The sequence below is a fragment of the Coniophora puteana genome, assembly GCF_000271625.1.
Source record: "Coniophora puteana RWD-64-598 SS2 unplaced genomic scaffold CONPUscaffold_9, whole genome shotgun sequence".
In the NCBI taxonomy this organism is placed as follows: Eukaryota; Fungi; Basidiomycota; class Agaricomycetes; order Boletales; family Coniophoraceae; genus Coniophora; species Coniophora puteana.
The window spans coordinates 469,889-488,662 of NW_006913061.1; the positions used below are offsets into that span (position 1 = coordinate 469,889).

General features: G+C 47.1%; 3 protein-coding genes across 3 annotated transcripts; 2 read left to right on the forward strand and 1 right to left on the reverse strand.

The window, feature by feature from the left end:
- Positions 1 to 3,972: 3,972 nt before the first annotated feature.
- On the reverse strand, positions 3,973 to 4,347 carry CONPUDRAFT_155606 (uncharacterized protein; the record flags this gene model as incomplete). The annotated part of the gene is made up of 3 exons (XM_007772468.1): positions 3,973 to 4,071; positions 4,119 to 4,244; positions 4,303 to 4,347. 3 exons carry the CDS (start codon positions 4,345 to 4,347, stop codon positions 3,973 to 3,975), a joined length of 270 nt encoding a protein of 89 aa, XP_007770658.1.
- Positions 4,348 to 6,414: 2,067 nt separating this feature from the next.
- CONPUDRAFT_59130 (uncharacterized protein) lies at positions 6,415 to 7,987 on the forward strand (the record flags this gene model as incomplete). Its single annotated transcript, XM_007772231.1, has 4 exons — positions 6,415 to 7,062; positions 7,118 to 7,347; positions 7,400 to 7,664; positions 7,721 to 7,987. The coding sequence occupies 4 exons, from the start codon at positions 6,415 to 6,417 to the stop codon at positions 7,985 to 7,987; spliced, it is 1,410 nt and encodes a 469-aa protein (XP_007770421.1).
- Positions 7,988 to 8,880: 893 nt separating this feature from the next.
- CONPUDRAFT_59092 (uncharacterized protein) lies at positions 8,881 to 9,225 on the forward strand (the record flags this gene model as incomplete). Its single annotated transcript, XM_007772230.1, has 1 exon — positions 8,881 to 9,225. The coding sequence occupies one exon, from the start codon at positions 8,881 to 8,883 to the stop codon at positions 9,223 to 9,225; it is 345 nt and encodes a 114-aa protein (XP_007770420.1).
- Positions 9,226 to 18,774: the final 9,549 nt, after the last annotated feature.

An 18,774-nucleotide genomic window follows, 5' to 3' on the forward strand; every position in this document is an offset into this window, starting at 1 on the left:
GTCAGAAGCAGAGTGGGGAATGGATCCTTTTGAGGCCGGACCACATATCTTCCCTTCTTCACCCTGATTTCAATCCTGATTAGCACAGTACATATATTTAACAGCCCTGCCACGCCGTATGTCAAGCGCAGCCGACTTGGACACGGGAATAGTATGTACTTTGTTGTGAATTCAGAATCTGTGAGGGTGGATCCTACCTTTCGCGTGGCGAAGGTAGCATGGTTCATCCATTATGCTTTGCTGGATATCCATCACTCATTAGGTCCATTTCCTATGAATATAAAGGTGCGGATTCTTCTATTGTAACTGTCGGGGGACCTCCAGATACGACCGGTGGTTAACCAGTGTCACTCTTTGCAGGCCTTCCTTTGCTATAGCTGTGCTGGTACGATTATTCATGGACGTATGGATATCCCATGCCCGGACTACAAAGCCCCAGTGGGGCATCCAGACATGTTCAGTGGGTATCTACTGATTGTCTACATGACGGCGTGGTGATGGGGATAATCCTGCGGGTTGTTTACGGGACGCCTGCGAATGTCCTGTGCCCTGTGACGGTTACTCACACCATAGGGATACTCATGGGGATATCCCTTGGGCAACTTCCAAGGCCACCGGTGGATGTCCTCCACGCTAGTACGTATATCCACTCCTCGCACCTGGGACGTCCACTCCACCGTGCAGAGGGCAGTGGATAATCAGGGTGGTAATCTGGAGCATGCCGGTGGATATCCAGATGTTTGTTTCTGGCAGCTTAATGACCAGTGGGGATCATCGAGGTCTGGATTGGTACTTTGAGGATGTTCGAGGTGTGGTCGTGGTTAACCATGTATATGCACAGGGCTTCCATGGACATCCTTGGTCCCCTCATTCAGTCACCGAATGGATGACCCATCGAGACGGTGGAAGACCCTGTGGATATCCTCCAATAGAATATTCACAGGACTAATGATGTCTGCTGAGCATAAGTGCGTCGCGTGGAATATTCTGTCGTTATGTTCACAGTACTCAAATATGTTTAAATGACAGAGGAGATATTCTGGTACATGCAATAGTACTCAAGTATCATGTTTGACTTGACGGCGGTTTCCTGCTCCGAAAATAGCAACAGCAGGCGATATGTAGTGAGCGCCGTAAGTATTGTGAAGAACAGTGCTCTAACATCATGTGTATGTCGATTTGGTTCTTTTACAATAAATACCAAACAGTGAAAATAAAGCATATATTATCGCCATAGAGGGGGGACCCCAGACATCCTGGATGATCACGCTGGGTATCCACCACCAAACGCAGGACGACCTTAGTGGAATGGGACATCCACAAAAGGATCTACTCCTCCAGGGTGACTGAGGTGCATCCTATGAACCTTTGATGTGTATACAGGCGAGTTGGAGGAGATCCACGGGGTGGACGTGGATCATCCGTGAGTACAAGGGATCATCACCATGGGTGAGCACCTTACAGGTACAGAATTTAGGTGGGCGAAACACACCTTATAGGGGTGGATACCCGGGGTGACTGAAGTGGCAGCTTCTACCTGAAACTGCAGAAGAGTTCTTTTACCTGAAAGGTGTGCGTTGAACCAGATAATTGCCCGAAAAATGGTCTTGATTTGCTCTAAAGTGAGGCTGTTGATGAAAGATTGTGGGAGTTTCTTGTGCAAATCGTGTTCACTGTTAGACAGAGGCTCAGGTATATGTCTAATATTACAATTAAATATAATATAAAGGATAAGTGTACCTGGTACTGTCATAAGTGCGAGGGATATATGTGTTAGTGAGGCAGGCGAGCACATTCAGAGGCATCGTGATTGCGAGACAGGGGCTCGGCAGCCACGGCACGGTCAAAAGTTCGAACTCTGTTGGTCGCCTGCCAGCGTGTTGACATTTTGTCCCAGTCTCTCTGATGCGAGAGCCCCTGGCTTGTTGCCTTATTAGGCCACATAAGAAGAGACAGGTCACAAGTCTAGGACCAAACCCCGGGTTTTCTCCTGGACATCTGGACCCCCAAATTTGGGCTATAGAGCCGTCAAAATCGCATTTTTTCACCCCACAAACGCAAACAAGGACAATTTTGGCGTTGTTAGTGGTATATAATACTAGTAATTATTTTTTTTAAAATTTTGACAAAACAAGGGGTCGAACCCGTGCCCTCGCCACAATGGCTTTCCTGATGCGCTCCCAATTGCAATATATCAATACATAGCTCGAGTTTGTCGCGATCGTATTTACGAACAATCACGACCAGTCATGATACTTACGATCACAACAGGAACTCGTGAAGTGCGCAGTCATTCCGCTTCACTTTACTTTATTCGGTCACGTGACCGGCTACTTCAATAACCGGTCACATGACCCGGCTCAGCTACTTTACATTACCGGCTTACATAATCATTCTATGACATTCCCGGATAATCTTTATGATATCATCATGATGTCACAAACGCGTCATCAACACGTCATAACTAACATCACACATATGTCACTCGTTAACCATTAGTAGTAGTACCTTGCACTGCTTGGTCTGTGCGCACACAGTCATTACCATATTAGCTAGTCTGTTTGGCTTGACCAAACAACCTGTACTTGTATATAGTCTGAGCAATCTACGCCCCAAGACTCTAAGTGAATTCTTGTGGGAATCCCTCCTAACAGCTCTACACCTAGTCTTGCCACGTCAGCGAGCAGTCAATCCCGCCCCGCCTTTCCTCTCGTCATCGTCCTGTACAGGGCTTCGTCGTCTACCTTCTTCTGTGGTTCCTGCGTGTGTTGGTTTCTTGGGCTCGCGCCTTAGGAGTCGCTCACAGAGTTCACACCCATTACCTCCACCACTCAACTTAGCGACCATTTGTTGCGGTTTGTGGTCAAGTACCAATTAGGTTCATGCTCAAGTGGTGAACTCGAAAATATGGATTGGGTTTCTCCTTGCTTTCCCTGGTTCCAAAACACCGTGTATGAAACAGTAGAGCTATTAATATAAGCTACCATGTAAGCATCATCCTTACTGGCCTTGAGAAAACATGATAAACTCTGTAGACCTAATATTACTTAGTTGCTCGAGCCTCGAGGCACTAGAATCACTAGACCATGGGATAGAGGACTAACTCTGGGTACAATGGCTCCATTTGGCTTAGATTGGGAACATTATTGCCTCAGACCGCCGATTTTGATAGGATAACACAGAGAACATGTCAAAATTTTGTCCAAGTCCTACCTCTATAGGGATTACATGCGGTCCTTTTTGGGGCTACTGCACCCACCCCGACCCCAGGTTTGACCTCTGACGTCGGCCTGCGAGACCTACTCGCCCCGGGTTCTACCCCCAACATCTTGCCAAAATTTGGGCCTCAGCCCCAGGTTCTACCTCGGAGGTCAGGTGCTGATGCACCCGTCCGCCCCGGGTTCTAACCTCAGACTTCTAGGTGGGCATTTGGGGGTCCTGATGAATCTGATTGCGAGTGATCGTGCAATAGCATCCCGCCGGCTCGCCCACGCCTGTGTGATCACGATTGCCAGCGAAGTAATGTGCCGCCAGCTTCGACTGCCCGCACATCATGCTTGTCAGCAAATGTGCAACATTAGGAACTTCGAAGTTCCTGTTTTGAGCTCCCGCAAACTTGGCTTAGCTTGTATAACATTGTAATACCACCATATTTTGACGGTAAGATATCATAGAGCCTCTACAAGGCATAGCAAGTCAAAACCAGTCTATTGTGATATCAAAAGCTCAACAAGTCTAATTCTAAGCAAAGAGCAAAATGCATCTATAATTCGAAGAAAAAAGCATAAATTGTGAATGCCACTGATCTAATCTTCCGGAGCCGGACTGCTCGACGGCATCAGGAAGCGGTGCGTGTTCGAAAAGGAGTTGTTGTCTATAGTTGCAACATGAGCTGCAGGTTCTTCCTCGTCAGTTAACCCCCCAGGCACTGAGGAGCGCTGGCCAGTGGTGACCCGCGATCCCATCAACGACTCATTGGTACTGATGAGTTGCTGTCTCAAACCTCTTGTGCAAGAACATCTGCACATCGCACTGAGTGCCTGTCCTGTAGCTGGTGAAAGCGCGTTCAACCTGGGCATTTATTAGAAAACAATAGCCAGTTAAGGAGAGAGACGTACAACGAGCATTGCGAGAACCACTGCACCCTTTGGCTGGATGTATTGAATGCGCAAGCCTGTCATCTTGCGAACCATTGAGGTCATGGTGTTGTTGATGAAAGCTGATTGCAGGAATCTGCTTGGTTTCTGCAAGATAGAAATGTGATGAGGGCAAGGTGGGAGGTTAGATAGAGCAGGGGCTCACCTTGTAGTGCGGACCATCGCACCCGAGCTGCTGTGTATGCTCCATCGGAGTCGGATGGTGCCAAAAGGCAGGTCCATCCAAATGGAGTGCCCCTGCAGCATCAACTCTACAAGGCAGAGCTGTCGCTGCACTCCAAAATTAAGTCCCACACTTAGAGAGAGAATAGTGTTGTGATAGGTTCATGCGTGGGCTGGCCACAAGCTAAAATAATATTCATTATGCTACCAAGTCCCGGTAGGGTACTCCCAGTTCCAAGCCCAAGCCAAATGGTCGATGACAACATCTGAATGAGCAGCGCTTCTGTTAACGGAGTGGGGCAACAGTGGTCCCCAGACATTGGTGTCTGATGCGAATAGTGTTGTTCCTGGCCTGGCCTAAAAGCCAAAGCCAAAGCCAGGCCAAGCCAAGCCAGGTTTCAGGTCAAGCCAGGCCAGGCCAAAGCCAGTACCGGGCCAAGCATTGTTGGCCTGGCTTCACCACCAAGCCAGGCCAAAGCCAAGCTGATAGGCCATGGCTTTGTTAGACATTTATTATAATACTATATATCAGTAATTACAGTTGATGTTAGCTAGTTTGATAGTTTTGTAAACCTTGTACAGCTATCCTTTATCTAATCCTTGTGTAACTTGCAGACCACACTTGTTTGTGACTGTGGAAAAGTCAGTGTTGGGAGTTTGTCCTCTAGAGCTAAATAGTTTAAAGCCTAAGTCTTCATCAATGGTGATTGACCCTGCACTAGGCTATTCTTTGATGAGACTACTAAATTATCAGAAGTGATCCTTGACTATGCTGTCTCTCAAAACATACCCAACTCTTGACAGAATCTGTTTTTTGGAAGAACTAACCATTTATAAAACTAATGTGTAGTAGTAATAATCCTGAATAGACCTTATCCTTGGTATAGCTATTGTACTAGTAGGTCTATGGCCAGTGCTCAGTAGAAAGCCTGATACTCAATATACTCCCTAGTGCTTAACAGAAATTATGCCCCATCACTTTCATGTTTATTTGGATTGCCAACAAGACACTTATGATCTGCCAAGGACTATTTCAGTTAAATGTTGTTTCTGTCAAGGGTTAGCCCTGTTAAGGATTAATTCCATCAATGGTTAGTTTTGTTGAGCTAGTGTTGTCAAGACTTAGCTTTGTATTATAGGATTAGGTAATTTCTTGAGGATTAGTTACTATGTTTTACTCATAGTCAGGTGCTTAGGCATAAACAAGTGTTCTCATAAGGACTTAGCGAGGCTCATATCAAGCATATCTAAAAGCAGTTACTCACAAGCATATGGTATTTACCACTATACAAGGGTTAACCTGCAATTAAAGCATTCAGCTATAATTTGTAAGTAAATTTGTAGTGTAGTTAAAGTACCATACAAAAGCCATGGCTTAAGCCAAGCCAAGCCAGAGCCAAGCCACAAGCCAATAACTTTGGCTTGGCTTGAGATTTGGTCAGGCCAAAAGCGACTTGAAGCCAAGCCAAAGCCAGTGGCTTTCAGGCCAAGCCGAGCCAAGAACAACACTAGTTCTATGAAGCTGCAGCAGCAGCAAACTTCCCATTGCTTCCAGAGCACGAAAGCACCGGACTTTCTGAGATACCTGATTCTCTAAATGTACCTGAGGACAAAGATATTAGTATGAGGGATCCAGATCCTGAGCTGGTATGTTAAAATTTTTACACTGCTATTCTGTGTTAATATCTATGGTTGCTCAATAGGTACATAACTTGACATGGACCGGATGATCTGTTTGTCTGCCCGTGCGGTTCCAAGACTTTTGTCAAGCGTTCAGAGACATTCCTTCCCCTCTCATGCTCCCTCTGTATCCCCAAGTCATTCACCTTCCCCTGCACATGCTCATTCTGCAGTGCCTACAACCAAATTCACTACAACACCCAATAACTTTGGTTTATATCGTGTATATCCCTCCATGCCGACACATGACCCTCCAGATACATTACAGCTTGTCTCTGATTCCCCTCTACTCCAGAAAAAGATACCTAAGTAGCCTACCTCCAACCTTCTAGATCGCTCGGGCAAACCTCAGCCTGCAGACCTTGATTGAGCTGAAGTCATGGCACCATTTTCTAGTCCCTCGGCTGGAATGCTCATGGCTTATGGTGAGGCAGGCACTGGCCAAAAGTCCAAAAGTGATCTAAAGTGGTTGGGCTCAGTACTCATTCAGCACCCACTGTTCAAGCCAGAAGAGCTTTCTAGCTTTGATCCAGCTGCAGAGAAACATCGTCTTGACAGGTTTTTACAGACAAAAGACAATGCTTTTTGTGAGGAGCATGGTTGGTACAAGTCTTCTCTCAAGATTGCCCTTCCATTTGAAGGCTGTGCACGTGCTGGAGGCGAGGATAATGCTCCCAAGCTGACAGTGGACTTCTTTCATCAAAAAATCTCCGACATCATGAAATCAGCTCTCAGAGACTCTGTGTTTGCCACATATAACACTACCCCTTTTGAACAGCGCTGGAAGTCAGCAGATGGTCATGATCTCCGGGTTTACTCAGAGCTATATAGCTCTGACGCTGTTCTGGAGGCATACCATGAAGTTAATGGTGTACCAAACTCTGCTGGCAACAATTACGAGCACATTGTTGTCCCAATCATGCTTTCATTTGATGCGACACTTCTCTCAAATTTTGGTGATGCCAGTCTATGGCCTATCTACTTGTTTATTGGGAACCAGTCAAAGTACATTTGTGCTAAGCCTACAATGAAGGTGTGTCATCATCTTGCGTATATTCCAAAGGTGTGTCTTACTTGTTTTTATTATTATGGTGGCATACTAACACGATCAATTGGAGCTTCCCGACAGATGGCAGAACACCTACACTGAAATTTACAAGAAGCCACCCACAAAGGATGTGCACACACACATGAAACGCGAACTTGTTCATGCTGTATGGGCACTGCTGCTTCGTGATGAGGATTTCCAGTGTGCATATAAAGATGGTATTCTCAGAAAATGCAGCGATGATATTGTTCTCCAAGCACTTATCCAAATATGCACATACACTGGTGATTACCCTGAGAAGTGAGTTGTCTGCAATACAATGTTTATCTAACTAATTGGACTAATTGTATAGGGCTATACTATGCTCTATTAAAAATCTGGGACGAGCGCCATGTCCACGATGTCTTATCCTCATGGGTCAGCTTGCAAAGATGGGAATGAAACTTGATATGAGGATGAGGGTATCAAGAGCTCGGATTGACAGTATTCATCGCCAGAATCTTGTTGAAAAGGCTCGCACACGGATCTTTAAAAAGGGTTGTTCAGTCAACTCAAAAGCAGTGACATCGCTTCTGGGTGATCAGTTGTATGTGCCCACCAGAGCAAGTTTTCTCCTAGTATCTGTCTCATAAATTTGTCATTAACTACCACTTTTTAGAATGCATTTTTGGAGCCTTTGCTCCTGCATGGCATCAACTATTTTGAACTATTCCCTGTTGACTTGCTGCATGAGTTTGAGCTCAGCGTATGGAAGGCTGTGTTTATCCACCTTGTCCGAATGGTCATGTCTCTTGGAGGCACTGCAGTGCAGGATGTGAATGACCGGTATGTATTTAGTATATTCCTAGTTTACCACACTAAAAGTGGTCTAGGTATCGTAAAATCCCAATGTTTGGAAAGCAAACAATCTGTAGATTCCAGAGGAACGTTTGTGCAATGAAGAAGCTAGCAGCTCAAGATTTTGAAGATCTCCTCCAGGTTGGCGAACGTCCTTACTACTGTACAATAACTGACATGTTTCTAGTGTTCTATTCCCGTTTTTTAGGGTATCTTCTCCGAGAAACCACGTCGAGACAAGAAGATCTTGCTGGATACTCTATTCGAGCTGTGCAATTGGCATGCTCACGCCAAATTACGCCTCCATACTGACGATACTCTTGAGATCTTTGAGGCATCTACCTCATCTCTGGGTGCAACTCTGCGCAAGTTCAAGCAAGAGGTTTGTCCTTCGTATGATACCAAGGAACTTCCACCAGAAACAGCAGCTAGAGGATGACAAGCAGCTGCAAGAGTTGCTCAGTCATCCTCAAGCGCAGCTATCATTGAAAAGAGCAACCACCGCAAGGAGTTAAACTTGGAGATTTACAAGTTTCACGTTCTCGGGGACTACATCAAAAACATTCACCGCTATGGAACTACTGATAATTATGTGTATATTGCCGACCCCTGCACTAACATCTGCCTCAACTGCAGAGTGAGCTTGCACACTGCACACCAAAGTGACGCTATAAGAAAACACCCAAGAAGCACAATCTCATGATCAAGTCCCTAACGCACCTTGAGTCTCGTTCTCATTTTTGTTTTTTTGATAAGCTCAATAACTATCTGGAGAAGACGTCTTCTCCAGACTCAGAGGGCAGTGAATCAAACGAGGCCAATGCAGATTTGCCCACCCCCTCAAATCTAACAGACCCTCAAAGCCACTACTGGATATCTAGCGAGTCCCGAAATTACATCTCGGTCTCCAATATGATCACTGTTATGAACGAGTCCCTTGGCATAGACAAATCAGTGAGTTTTGTATCTAGTACCTTTGACAACATGTTTATCTCAATGATACTGCAGACATTCACTCAGTGCTTGAAAACCCATATCTTAGATCGCCTCCGAGAGCAAGGAGACACTCCCGAGTCCCTTGACTTACCTTCAAAAGATGTTGAGGACTTTGAGTATTCTGACAAACAGCTTGATGCACTCATCATTAGCAAGAACAGGCTTCATGAACACAAGACACTTCGTATAAACTACACTACATATGATGTTTGGCGGGAGCAGGACACTATCAACCCACGCTCACGAGCTGATCTCATGGTCTTGGCTCAGGACTTGCAGCCCGACTCCAATTCCCATCCCTACTGGTATGCTTGTTTGCTCTACATCTTCCATGTTGACGTGTAATTTGCCTCCGAGCAACGCTCAAGCGAGCGACAAGTAGATGTGCTGCTGGTGCGATGGCTTGAGTTTGACTCAAGTTATCCCTGTGGCTTTGAGGCGCATCGCCTTCCTCGTCTCGCGTTTTATCCACTCGGCACTTCTGCTTGCTGGGATTTTATAGATCCCAACACTGTCATTCGTGGTGTACACCTTCTGCCCGGTTTCAGTCATGGCCAAATCACAGGCCCCTCTATCCCAAGCAACATCTCACGCATGCACTTTGGTGCGAAGGATAGTGCCAATGACTTGGAATACTTGCATTATTACGTGAACATGTGAGTCATCCTAAGTGTATTCTATCTATGTCTAACAGAATATCAGGTTTGTTGATCAAGATATGTTCATGAGGTTTTGAGGAGGCGGAGTTGGGCATGTGGTAACCCGGCACTTGGACCCGGTCTTGCTTGCTGATGGCAGGCAAGAGAGCATTGTCCTGTCAGACAAGGACAATGAGGGTGACAATGAGGATGCAGATGATGAGGATGCAGACAATGAGGATGCAGATTTGGGAGATTTAGAAGCCGAGGATGATGGCTGGTCTGTGTTTGATGAGGAGAGAAGTGAAGATGAGGCAGGATCAGACAATGAGGGCGAGCATGAAGAAGATGAGGATTTTCTGGGTGATGATGATGTACTTACTGAGCAAGCCGGGTATGCTGCATTATAGATGCACATTACTTAAACCGATCTCTTTGAACATGCTCATGGTGAACACGCTTAGAGCTAGCATTTTTAGAGCATTTCATTGGCAGCAGATGTTATTTATTATGCAGATATAAAATTTTACAAACACACGGGGGATCACATCTATGGCTATGGTAGTTTTGATATGTACATGGGTTTTCTGTCAATTTACGGGGTGGATATGCATGTGCAAAGTGCCCCCAGGCCCCTGCTTCAGGTTTTTGCTTCACATTTTGCTTGTGGCTGGGCTCGCGGATAATACGCCTTGCACAGAGTGCATGTCACACAGAGCCCGACTAGGGGCAGTGAAGCTACATGAGTGTTTGGGGCCCGAAGGCATTTCCCGTATAGTTAACCTTCTTACCGTTATTCGTTTGGTCGTGTTTTGATTCACTGGTGGACGCTGAGAGGGGACAGATCCGGCCGAATTTTGCTAGAAGCCCCCTGTTGAATGTAGTGATGCGTAAGCCATGAATGTACGTGGGTTGATAATCCATCTTGGCGGTTCATTCAATGCTGGCTCCCCTGTTCACAGACATTCTCCTCAAGAGGCCTTGGCGATATGTGCCCCTCGCCAATCGACGGTTTAAAACGGGCGATTGCGACCCCACTTGCATAGTCATTCCAGCGGTTCACCTCTCTGATTCATGTCTCCTACTGCAACATGTCCGCCACTTTCGTAGTAGGCATGGTCGGGCTTGCCAACGAAATGCGCCGCTCGGAGGGCAACGGCGGCGCCCAGACGTTCTACTGTTACGACGATTCCGCGCTCCTGTACTTTGCCTATGTTTCCAGCTTTCTTTGTTTGTCCTTCGTATATAATAGTGTTGTACATTCGATGTCTCACGAGGCCCCATGAAACTCCTGCCAAGGTCTCTCCGCCAGTTGTCATATTTTCAACCCATATAAGGAAATAGGGTCTCTCCGCCCTAGTCATATCTGAGAGGCGGGTGGACAAAATTTCGCCGATGTCTCTCCGTACTTGTCATATTTGAGAGGTCGGCGAGGTGTCAATGAAGTGTGGTAGTTGTTGGAACCTGGGGCGGGAGGGCGTGTCAGCGCCCGACCTCCAACGTAGGTGTTGAGGCCGAACTTTTTGGCCGGATGTGGGGTAAAACCCGGGGCTTGGACAAACACTTGAAACTTTTTTCAGGTTATCCGACTAGAATTAGCGTTCCGGAACAGATTACCTCTGACCCGAGCCAATTGGAGCCGTTGTACCCAGATTTAGTCTTATATCCCACGATGGAAACCTTGAAAGGATATTGAACCCTTCGTGTCTGCTCAATTGATTTTGCAATGCTTTCTCGATACCAGTTAGATTACTTCGTGGAGGAAGGCAACAATAATGCCTCGATGCAATGAAAACTGGCTTAGTATACATCTAACCCTTAACTTGGATTAGTGCTCCACATATGCCGATCCTAAACAACTGACATCTAGGTGTTAAGTAATGGGTGTGAACACGAGCTATGTAGTCATATACTTACTGTGAGCACAATTTAACATGTCGTTGTGGCTTAATGGGTAATGTTCCTGCCTGTGACAATTTCTCGCGAGGGGTACGAGTTCGACCCCTCATTTTGTCACATATCTGAGAATTTATTTTTTAGCTTCTATCCCCTTGCAAGTCATACATTATAACAGGAGAACGTAGGTGGGATTGCACTGGTATAAATTTCGTCTTTGTAGCCATACTTGCATGGGTCATGGGTCTAACATAATTAGTATTATGTCACGCAGAATACTTATCATGTGATGGGGGTCTCTCCGAGTTGTCATATCTGAGACCAGACTTGGACCCTCAATTTGTCATATTTGAGAGCGAAATTCTGGATTTTTCCGGAGAGACATATGTGGGAGTTTTGCGGGGCCTGTCTCACGTTTCGTTCCGCCAAAATAGTATGTTGTTCTCACCCTCCTGTATAACGCGCTTGCGCAATCCATGCCTTCGTCGTCAGAGTGCCGGAGAGCAGCGGAGGCGTGTCTTGTATACATGCATTTGCGGAACGGGGCACCTGCACCCGCGTCTGGAAGTAGGATGGTGAGAGTGAAGAACGTGTTCCTTGCGGAGTCTCAAGTACTTGACCAAATAAAGCCAAATTGACGCGTGCTGGCACATCCGAGCCTGCGAGTCCTATGTCCCAAATCTTGTACATCGGTTGTAGCCCGGTTCTAAGCGCTTGCGAGACCTTACAACCGCTTGCAACCGGAAGGCCCAGAGCGGTGCTTGTAACCTGATCCAAGAGAAGAGTCATAGTTAAAAGTAGGTTGCAAGGGGGTTACAACGCGTTGCAACCCGGTTAGAATGGCCTGCAATTGAGTAAAACCCGCTTAATGGTTGCTGGAGGGGTTGCAAGCAGCTAGCAACTTGCTTCAATGACGTTTAAACCATTTTTGGACTTTACGGTTGCAACCCAAAATCGATTTTTCCGACATAATTCACTGACTTGGTGGACTGGCTACTGTACATGAATTATAGACAATTACCTTGCTTGACAAGGTTTCTGTCACCCCCTTTATTGCGTGGGAACGTCGCGCCTGCCACATTACTCGTATCTTCAATATTTCTGCCCGCTTTTGTTTGGTTTTTTGTTTGTACTCTTGATCAGATCCCTTTGAGATCAGATTCACTCTCGATCCGGATATCCTCAACCATTTTGGGCCATACTCCCATTGATAAGATAATGGATTCTGAACACTTTGTTCGTCGCCATCCTTTCCTCCCTCCCTCCCTCCCCTCCCTCCCCGTTTTCGCACCATGGATCCTTTTAATTGTAGAGTCGGTGCGTCTCTCAATCCTTGCGACGTCTACACTCACTTACTCCATCCCTACCAGGACCACGGTGCAGATCTTCTGTGCATACCACACCCATCGCTTTCAGGTTATTAACTCACGAAGTAATGCTCGTAGATTACGACTGCACGGTCTTGGCGATTTCTATATCTGAGTCTACAGTCGTTTCGCTCGTGATCGCCCCACCCTCGCTTCAGATGCAGAATCTGTAGGTACACCCTCTCGCTCGACACCATCCCCTCCGTTGATAATGTCTAACACAGAAACTCGCCATCCGTGCATACACGCTCATTGCAGGCTCAGCCACAGCAAGCTGGGGCCCTGTCTCTCGGCGTGCCCCTCTCTGAAACTCCCTCACTCATGGCGCCCATCCTTTCCTGTCCAATGGCTCTTGCTACTGCGAGTGCGTACATTATCTCACGTCTTCTCCTATGCTTAGTACTAGCTGCTTTACAGTATTGCAAGTCCCTGCCTCACTCACATCCCCGGCATCCAATGACAGGTAACAGGTACCTCATTGCCTGTGCAGGTGCCAGAAACCTCCCAGTAAGTCACATCCCCGATTGCTAACACTTCCGTGCCGCAGGATAAAGCCCTGCTGCCACGTTTGGCTGTGCGCCATACCAAACGGTCGGTGGCCGTTGCACTCGGCCGCCTTTGCAGCCTCTCCCGCAGGTATGCCTCTGCGTGATTACTTGATCTCTGATCCCTACGCATGTCCCAATACCAACCAGATACCGCCCATGAAACGGGCCGTAAGTAATGTCAATGTAATGTCGGTAAGCCCTTTCGGTCTCAAATTTCCTTATCCTCCTTTTCCTTCTCTTTGCCCATTTAATTGGAATGATCTGGCGAAGAAGCGGAGGTATGTATGTCTTCCGGTATATCGTATCGTAGTTGTAGAGTTCCTTTGTTCATAGGCTGTATTGCTGATCTTCGTCGATCTCACTCAAATTTAACTGAGTCACTGCCTACGAAGGTCAATTTGATGAACTAAACCCTGCCAAACCTCCAACGTCAAAGCCCTGGGGGCTAGGTATAGTTGAGAATGACTTGGCAAGTATATGGCGAGTCACACTTCTGAGGACGTTATAAATGTGATGGCGACGTGTGTGGATACGCTTCAACGTGTGGTAGGGAAAAAAATGTTTCTTGATAGGTCCTTATGTAGATGTCATGTTAAACTGGACATCGGAAACAATGGTTGTCATTAGCTCGTTCTTGTCTGTTGGGAATCAACCATCCCATGTGTTTACTTCTACCACACGTTATGTAACGAACATTCGCTTTCGGAGGGGCGAAGACGTTGCAATACTTACATTGTCACCATATGCATGCACGCTTGAACGCACCCCGCGCTTCGGCGCCTATCTTATCTCACATCTTGATGTTGCACCATCATACTACATATTGCAATATCAGTGATCGGTTTTGGGCACCAACTCTTATTGTTGAGCACCTGTCAAAGGTTTCACCCGTTCCCAGTGAAATATTGTCATACGAACAACAGTGCTAATTGTTATGTTGTTCAATTTTTGCAGCAATATGTTTCCGGGTGTGCGGCTGGCGTTGAATTGCTGTATGTCTCAACAATGCAAGCCGTAGTGTAACGCAGGCATAGTCTGTTACCCGTTGTGTGTAGATAGTTAACTGTTACTTCTTCAAATCATTGAATGCATGTATATGTGTACTCTGTCAGATTAATGAGTCTAACCCCAGCATTTACTTTGGTTGAGATGCTCTGCTGATGGTACCTATTCCTGAATCCCATCAATATCCCAATGAAATAAGTATTGTGCTGCCGACAAAGGTTAATAGATCTGAAGGGATAGATCTAAAGGTTCAGGAAACCTTACATAGGTTTTTGTTCGTTTGATACATCACGGTTGCAAAGTGCAAGCTCCCTTATGACAGGTCCAACCGACTTGCCGAGACACGGGAGGACAACTATCAATATTGGAAAACTCATGGAGCAAATGAGATTCAATTGCATAGCACCGTGACATGGTAGGCCGTGCCGTGCCAGTTGTCTAGAACCTGTCTGATTCTCTCACATGTAGCAGACAACAGTTCATAGTACGTGCTCTGGTTTTCACGTCTTCACCGGTACCCATCAATTGTGCCGTAGCGGAGCACGGCATGTCTTGTAAGTACAAACAAAGCTCGCTATTCTAGGTTGGTAAGTAAAGTATAGCCTTTAGACACTAGTAATAAGTAGGCAAAGTCAGCACCAGTACAACATCGACGCAGTCCAGAAGTGTAATACATCTTCCCTTTCATACACATTACTATCCATATCCCAAATCTCTTCACCGCTGCTCCATGCTCGTTCTATCGCCGGGATGCCAACACCCTCTTTATCGTTGTTGTGCATGCCGATGATTGAATGATCATTACATCCTCCCTTGCTCTCATTGCCCGCCTCAAGGCCCAGCTACGCAAGCATGTCAAGGTATCTGATCTCGGCGAGTTGCATAAGCTCTTGGGCATTGAAGTCAAGCATGACCGGGCAACCCGCACCATCCACCTCTCCCAGCAGTTGTACATCACCTCCATCGTCCGCCGTTTCAGTTTCGATGAGCTCAAGCTCGTATCAATGCACATGGAACCACATGGCCTGACGACCACCATGGCCCCTTGCACGACGGAAGAGATAACGGTAATGCAAGGCGTACTGTACCGCGAGGCAGTCGGTTCACTCATGCACATGTCGCTGGCGACCTGGCCGGACATCACGTTCGCCGTCGCCACCGTCTCTCACCTTCCGTCCAACTCCGGCCATGCATATTGGGGCATGGTCAAGCGGAGTTTCCGCTATCTCACAGGCACGCAGGGGCTCTGGTTCACGTATGGCGATCTGCAGCGTGAGCTCGTCGGGTATGGAGACGCCGACGGTAGCATGGCGGAAGACCGTCGGACAGTCTCCGGCTATGCGTTCCTTATCGAAGCAGACACCGTGGAAGGAGGTTGTATTGCTCTCAGCGACTGAGAGCGAGTACTTTGCCGCAATGCACGCAGCCAAGAAGACGCTCTGGTTGCGTTCTCTCGTCCGAGAAGTCATCGGGCCACCGATGAGCCCACCAAACTCTTTTTCAACAATCAGTCAGCCATTGCGCTCGCTCACGACCACCAATATCACACTCAATTAAAACATATTGACATTTGTTATCATTTCACTGGCATTTATTGGGTTATTGTCCCAAGCATCTCGTCTACTGCCCAGCTGACGAAATGATTGCCAGTGCCTTCACAAAGGTTCTCCCCTCGGCCAAAGTCAAGTAGTTTGCTTGTGAACTTGGCCTCGACGAGGTTTGAGGAGGAGTGTGCTGGGTTAGCAAGCCACACAGAGGCACGTCGGATGCATAGAGTCTCAGTATACTTTTGTTCTGTCTCATCTCTTACTTGCTTGCTCTAGCTCATGGTAATTGCTTCTTGTCTCACTTACGATACTACTTACTACTACTACTAGTACTGTGGCTCGGATGCTTTGTGTACACCCGTACTTATACCCGCTATAGATGTAGCTGAACCTCAGACTTTCTGCATTCACGCACGTGTCTAGGTTTCTAACGTGTTACCTTAGTTTCTACCAATAAAGAGAGGTACCTGATTAGTTGAATAGTGCTTTTGAATGGCCGATTTGTCCTCAAAGGTCTCCATAGCATGGCAAGGGGTGATTAATGATGATGAACTTCGAGTCAAGGCTCTTCACTGAACATTGCGAGAACACAGATCTTGACACAGGTAGTACGGCTATGAGGTACCATAATACACAGTATGTTGATACAACGCTCTTTGACCTGACCGTAACGCATATGCTGGAAAGAATTGTTTCATACTTCATCTGTGCAGCGCACTTGCTCCTTCGAGACTGTTAAGGTCTACGTTTTGGCTTCATAGTGAATAGGCAGGGTTTTGCAAATCGTTTACAGTGCAAACTCCAACGTCAAGCAAGGTTTTCGCCGCTGCAAGCGGCATTTCCCCGAGTCAGCTAAATTACTTTGAAATAGGCGGGCCCTGCAGGAGCAAATTCGTTCGAGCATTTTTCCTGGTGTGATTCCCTGCACGGCAATGTTTGTCCCGATTTGGTCACATACTCAAACTCCACTTTTATACTCGCGCGTGCTCGCTTCGCTCTCTTTTCCATCTACTTCTACCATCACACTTCCGGAGGTGGGCGCTGGTGCCCCGTTCCGCAACCACGCGCGTGCACCTTCACTGGGCCAAGCCGCTCAGGACTCGCTTCGCCGCTCGCGGCCGGCTCTGCTGGACATGTGCTGTGGACAACGCATTTTCTCCACAAGTCGGTCGCGAGCAACAGGGCAAAGCAGCCTGCAGCCCAGCTGTGCTCGAAGGTAGCATGCACCCGGTCCTATTCGCGACAGCGCTTGCGAAACGCAGGCCAGAATACTGTATAATAGATAACGGGCACGCATGCGCACAGGCACACGCACGCACGCACGCACCCGCTTGCCCCATGCAGGCACGCCATTGTGCCAGCGTACGCGAGACGAGCAGAATGCTGCATCGAGGTTCAGAGCTACCCGCCATGCCCTTCCTGTAACTAGCTGTATTACATTACAGAAATCTGTACTTACGGTGTGACGATACAAGAAAGAATCTAATGTTATATCATGTTATATCAGCCTACAACAATGCGTAGACATACTTTGAGCGAATACAAGATCCCTCCCAATACGATAACTCTCTACAACAAAGGTAATATTCTGGTCAGCCCTTGTGCCGTGTGACAGAAAGCAGCCTGATGTTATAGCACTCGACAACACCTCACCTCGCATTACCGTAACCGTAGCATCTGTACAGTGTTCACCACGCTCACGCACTTTTTGTGATGAAGTTATGGTTCCAGAATCTTTGAATATTGGGTGCTGATTTTGTACCGCTCCTCAGATTTGGCCCGAAACTTCTTTTGTCACTGGAAAGAAGGTGTCGCAAAGTTCATTTTCCGGCTGCAGCCAGTCGCAATCGACTACAATTACTGTTCAGTCAGAGTGATTTAATAGTATTTTATATGATTAGAAGCACATTGCAACTGACACGGGCGATTGCAATCCACTTTCAGGAGCGTTGCAACCGCTTGCAGCTTAGACGTAATAAAATCTCAACCATAGTCGCTAAAAATACTCTAAAATCCGCGAGACCTCCGCTGCGTTCCCGCTTCAATTAAATTGCAGGCTGGTTGCAAGGCACCAAAATCGGAAATGGCTGCAATCGAACTATTAAATTTGCGACAGGGGGCGTAAATAAATCAGATCAGTGTGCTCGAGGTGGATCGATCATCCACTCATCCGTTCAGACTCTGTCCCTCATCTGCTCAGTTGTGAGTGCCCCTGAAGGTCTCGATCGCTCCCGCCGCCTCATGCACATGTTGACTGCCGCGTGAATGAAGTGTGATGAAGCTTTGAAGCACCGACGCCGTTCTCTGCACCGATCATCCGCAGGGCCCTTCGTGGTCACCCCCACGACCCAGTGGTTATAGGTATTCCTGGCAATTCACATGTTTCTTGCGCTTTACACGGCTGACAAAGTTTCGTGCCAAGGCGATACGATACGTAAATGGCCGGGCCACATGAGTTATACGTCGTAAGAAAGCCTAATGCTATCACTGACTCGCCCTAAGTTCCGACGTACGTGCTTCTCCATGCCGCACTGGCTCCTTTGGCAAATGTATGGCAAAGACCAGTGCGCTTGCAAATTGCCCTATCTTCGTCACTCATATGTATCGCCCCGTACCCTGTCTATGCTCTCTGATCGCCAAAAGTAATACAGCTCAGTGATGATGTTGATTGGATGGAGCCAAATGGAGCGATCCCGAATAGAAGAACAGAAGCATACAGGATGGATGGATTAGGCGCTCAAGTTGGGTGTGTGTTCCGTTTGGAAGTGGGAAAGCGTACGTGTCGTGTCGACACACAGCCTTGATCCATTCCTTCGGCTCTTCTGATTTCTACTGAATACTGCACTCTCTCGCTCTAGAATGCATATCGTTGTTCTGACTTTGCTCATCGTCG